The following is a 5,066-nucleotide window of genomic DNA, read 5'->3' as shown; positions in this document are numbered from 1 at the left end:
ATAGAGACCTCTGTCTTTTAAAATAGTCTAACTCCACATACCTTGCGTGGTTTGTTCCATAGCAGTTTCTCGATATCTGTAGGTGGCATTGAATTGAAGTTTTCATTTGTTTGGATAAAGATTACTGGATCATTATATAATATTCAAATGTCCCTGAGTATTAGAACTGTTGACCAAATTAAGAGATAGTTTTAGGGGGAAATTGTTTTCTTATTTCCTAAATTGTTCTTCTAGAGGCCAAAAAATCTGCCTTAATTTCCTGATATTCTCTGCCGAGTGGAAGGCATAACTGCAGAACAAGTTAGGGTGCCCAACTTGAACATGATTCATTATCAATTAAGCTTCTAATTGCTTTCAGCATATCAGGTCTTTTCTTTTTTTTTTTTCCCTAATGAAATGAGTAATGGGGCAAAGTTGGCAGTAGCTAGCTGAGTTAAGATGCTGTAAATTGATGTTGCCATACTAATTTCAACCTGGCTGGTACAACGGCTCTCTGGTCTACTGTTTCACCTTCGGTAGCATTCACATTTTGTGAGTATTCATTTGAGAGTCACTTTGCCAAGGGTATAGCGCTGTCCTCTACTCTCAGTGCTGGGATGTTGTGTGAAGCTACATTGATTTACAAAGTGAATTTGTTAGCATTTAGGGGCACAGTTGGTCTGAAAATCATTGTCCTGCTCCCCTGCCAGGCCTCAGCCCAGTGGACTGCCTCCCTTCCCACTGGTTAAAGGCGACCCTTTCTCAGATGTCCTTTCCATCGCTTCTCCCTCCGACTCTCCCACAGTGCCTGCCGCCTTGCTGCATTGATGGGCCCTAGTCTGTGCATTAGCTTAGGTGATTTGGCACTGTGTGTCTGTCTGTGTTCGGGTGACAGGTTGTTCAGTGCCCTGGAGACAGTAGGCACTCTGCGAACATTGGTTGTTGACAGCAGTGGTGATAAAACATTGATGTGGTCCGTGAGATGTGTTTTGCTGACTTAGGAGAAGTTCTGTTCTCCATCAAGTTGCTGATTTTCCTTTTGTAAGCTGTTTTTTGGTTTGTTTTTTTTTTTGGCTCATGTGCTAGTTCAGAAATGACTTCAGTATTACACTTGAATGATATAATTATTTTAATACACTTAAATTGTTATATACTGCTAAGTGAGCCAGTAAATCCTTATATTATATAGGGAGCAAACTTAACCATTCTTGTAAAGAAATAATTTCAGGATAAATTTTGAAATGAGATTACAAGGTATCATTATGGGAGGTCATATAGAAACCACTGTTTATAGAGTTTTTGTGTTGTTCTAAATTAGTTGTTTGAAGCTTCCCATGCTCAGGATACTGTGGTAACATTAAGTTTGTGAGCTTTTGAGCATTTTTTGTATATAAGTAAATGTAAACAATGTACTTATCTATCTTTTTAACAATTGCTTATATTTGCCTAGAAGATTTAAATATAAGAATACAATTTAATTGTTACAAGTTGGCAGTCTTTCATCTGATCCTCATTAAGATTCCTTGAGTCATTAAAATATGAAAAAGGGATTCTTAAACATAATAATGCTAGACAAATAAGAACAGTGTTGATACTTACATTGGAAAATAGAAAAAAATCTAAACCCACTGCATTTATTCATATTTCACATAGATGGAAAATACTTTTCTAAAATATAAGGTCTAAAACAAACTGTAAGTAAAAAATTTACATTTTTCTGGTTTGTTTTCTTTCCCCAAAATAATGATTCTTATTTCTTTCTTCTGTTTTAGGTTCCTGAGCGTTAAGCGATGGGGAGACACTTGGCCGCGCTTCTGCTTCTGCTCCTACTCCACCATCATTTTGGAGACAGTGATGGAAGCCAAACACTTGAACAGACTCCTATACAGTTTACACAATCCCAGTACAATGTCACTGTGCATGAAAATTCTGCAGCTAAAACCTATGTTGGGCATCCTATAAAGATGGGCATTTACATTACAAATCCATTGTGGGAATTAAGGTACAAAATTGTCTCAGGAGACAATGAAAACCTATTCAAAGCTGAAGAGTACATTCTTGGAGACTTTTGCTTTCTAAGAATAAGGACCAAAGGAGGAAATACAGCTATTCTTAATAGAGAAGTGAAAGACCGTTACACGTTGATAGTCAAAGCAGTTGAAAAAAACATGAATGCGGAAGCACGGACAGTGGTCAGGGTGCAAGTGCTGGATACAAATGACTTGAGACCATTATTCTCACCCACCTCATACAGTGTTTCTTTACCTGAAAACACAGCCATAAGGACGAGTATTGCAAGAGTCAGTGCCACAGATGCAGACATAGGAACCAATGGAGAATTTTACTACAGTTTTAAAGACCGAACGGACATGTTTGCTATTCACCCAACCAGCGGTGCAATAGTTTTAACGGGCAGACTTGATTATGCAGAGACCCAGCTCTATGAGATGGAAATTCTGGCTGTGGACCGTGGAATGAAACTGTACGGTAGCAGTGGTATCAGCAGCATGGCCAAGCTAACAGTTCACGTAGAACAGGCCAACGAGTGTGCCCCTGTGATAACAGCAGTGACGTTGTCACCGTCGGAACTGGACAAGGACCCAACCTATGCAATCATAACAGTAGACGACTGTGATCAGGGAGCCAATGGGGAAATAGCTTCTTTAAGCATTGTGGCAGGTGATCTCCTTCAACAGTTCAGGACAGTGAGGTCCTCTCCAGGGAGCAAAGAATATAAAGTCAAAGCCATTGCGGGCATTGATTGGGATAGTCATCCTTTTGGCTACAATCTGACACTTCAGGCTAAAGATAAAGGAACTCCTCCCCAGTTCTCTTCTATGAAAATCATTCATGTGACTTCTCCACAGTTCAAAGCTGGGCCAGTCAGGTTTGAGAAGGATGTTTACAGAGCAGAAATCAGTGAATTTGCTCCTGCTAATACCCCTCTGGTCATGGTAAAAGCCACGCCTAGTTACTCTCATTTGAGGTATGTTTTCAAAAGTGCACCAGGAAAAGCGAAATTCAGTTTAAATCACAATACCGGTCTCATTTCCATTTTAGAACCAATGAAAAGGCAGCAGGCATCCCATTTTGAACTTGAAATAACAACAAGTGACAGAAAAGCCTCAACCAGGGTCTTGGTTAAAGTCTTAAGTGCGAATAGCAACCCCCCTGAATTTACCCAGACGGCATACAAAGCGTCTTTTGATGAGAACGTGCCCATTGGCACCACTGTCATGAGCGTGAGTGCTGTGGACCCCGATGAGGGCGAGAATGGGTACGTGACCTACAGTATTGCAAATTTAAATCCTGTGCCATTTGTGATTAACCATTTCACCGGTGCTGTGAGTACTTCAGAAAACTTGGACTATGAGCTGATGCCTCGGGTTTATACCCTAAGAATTCGAGCGTCAGATTGGGGCTTGCCCTATCGCCGGGAAGTTGAAGTCCTTGCTACAGTGACTCTCAATAACTTGAACGACAACACACCCTTGTTTGAGAAAATAAATTGTGAAGGAACGATTCCCAGGGATCTAGGTGTTGGAGAGCAGATAACCACTGTTTCTGCCATCGATGCTGATGAACTTCAGTTGGTCCGCTATCAGATTGAAGCTGGGAACGAACTAGATTTGTTCAGCTTAAATCCCAACTCCGGGGTGTTGTCACTAAAGCAGTCGCTAATGGATGGTTTAGGTGCGAAGGCTTCATTTCACAGTCTCAGAATTACAGCCACAGATGGAGAAAATTTTGCCACACCGTTATATATCAACATAACTGTGGCTGTCAGTCGCAAGCCAGTCAACTTGCATTGTGAAGAGACTGGCGTTGCCAAAATGTTGGCAGAGAAACTCCTGCAGGCAAATAAATTACACAGTCAGGGAGAGGTCGAGGACATTTTCTTTGATTCTCACTCTGTCAATGCTCACGCACCTCAGTTTAGAAGTACTCTTCCAACTGGCATTGAGGTGAAGGAAAACCATCCTGTGGGGTCCAGCATAATTTTCATGAATGCTACGGACCTTGATACTGGCTTCAATGGAAAACTGGTCTACGCTATTTCCGGAGGAAATGAGGATAGTTGCTTTACTATTGACATGGAAACTGGAATGCTAAAAATTTTATCCCCACTGGACCGTGAAACAACAGACAAATACACCCTGAATATTACAGCGTATGACCTCGGTATACCGCAGAAGGCTGCGTGGCATCTTCTAGATATCAGAGTCCTGGATACCAATGATAATCCACCTGAGTTTTTACAGGAGAGCTATTTTGTTGAAGTGAGTGAAGACATGGAGATAAATAGTGAAATCATCCAGGTTGAAGCCACTGATAAAGATCTAGGGCCAAATGGACACGTGACATACGCTCTCCTCACAGACACACATAAATTTTCAATCGACAGCACGACTGGTGTTGTTCGAGTTGTGTACCCTTTGGACCGTGAAGTACAACATTTGCATTACTTAAAGATTGAAGCCAGGGATCAAGCCACGGAAGAACCCCAGCTGTTTTCCACTGTGCTTTTGAAAGTCTCATTAGAGGACGTTAATGACAACCCCCCTAGGTTCATTCCACCTAGTTACCGTGTGAAAGTTCGAGAGGACCTTCCGGAAGGAACCATAATCATGTGGTTAGAGGCGCATGATCCTGACTTAGGTCAGTCTAGTCAGGTGAGATACAGCCTCATGGACCATGGAGAAGGAAACTTCGATGTGGATAAACTCAGTGGAGCGGTTAGGATTGTACAGCAGTTGGACTTCGAGAAGAAGCAAGTGTATAATCTCACAGTGAGGGCCAAAGACAAAGGGAAACCAGTTTCTCTGTCCTCCACTTGCTATGTTGAAGTTGAGGTCATTGATGTGAATGAGAACTTACACTCACCGGTGTTTTCCAGCTTTGTGGAAAAGGGTGTAGTGAAAGAAGACATCCCGATCGGTTCCTCGGTAATGACAGTATCAGCTCACGATGAGGACACAGGAAGAGATGGGGAGGTCCGCTATTCTATTAGAGACGGTTCTGGTGTTGGTGTTTTCAAAATAGATGAAGAAACAGGTAAATATGTTCTTATTTCTCTGTTTGATCTC

At 41.7% G+C, this 5,066-nt stretch overlaps 1 protein-coding gene across 11 annotated transcripts in view; it reads left to right on the top strand.

Moving 5' to 3' along the window:
* Positions 1-5,066, top strand: part of FAT1 (FAT atypical cadherin 1) — a 154,942-nt gene that overhangs the window by 18,321 nt on the left and 131,555 nt on the right. For all 11 annotated transcript variants that reach the window (XR_002122726.1, XR_002122725.1, XR_002122724.1 and 8 more), the window contains one exon: positions 1,752-5,034. Coding sequence is in view for 8 of the 11 variants with exons in the window: in XM_019632243.1 (XP_019487788.1) it covers positions 1,770-5,034 (3,265 nt within the window). In the remaining 3 variants the exon portion in view is untranslated. The remainder of the gene's footprint in view (positions 1-1,751; positions 5,035-5,066) is intronic.

This window comes from Hipposideros armiger, unplaced genomic scaffold, assembly GCF_001890085.2.
Source record: "Hipposideros armiger isolate ML-2016 unplaced genomic scaffold, ASM189008v1 scaffold_1109, whole genome shotgun sequence".
In the NCBI taxonomy this organism is placed as follows: Eukaryota; Metazoa; Chordata; class Mammalia; order Chiroptera; family Hipposideridae; genus Hipposideros; species Hipposideros armiger.
This window is presented reverse-complemented; position numbering and strand designations above follow the sequence as displayed.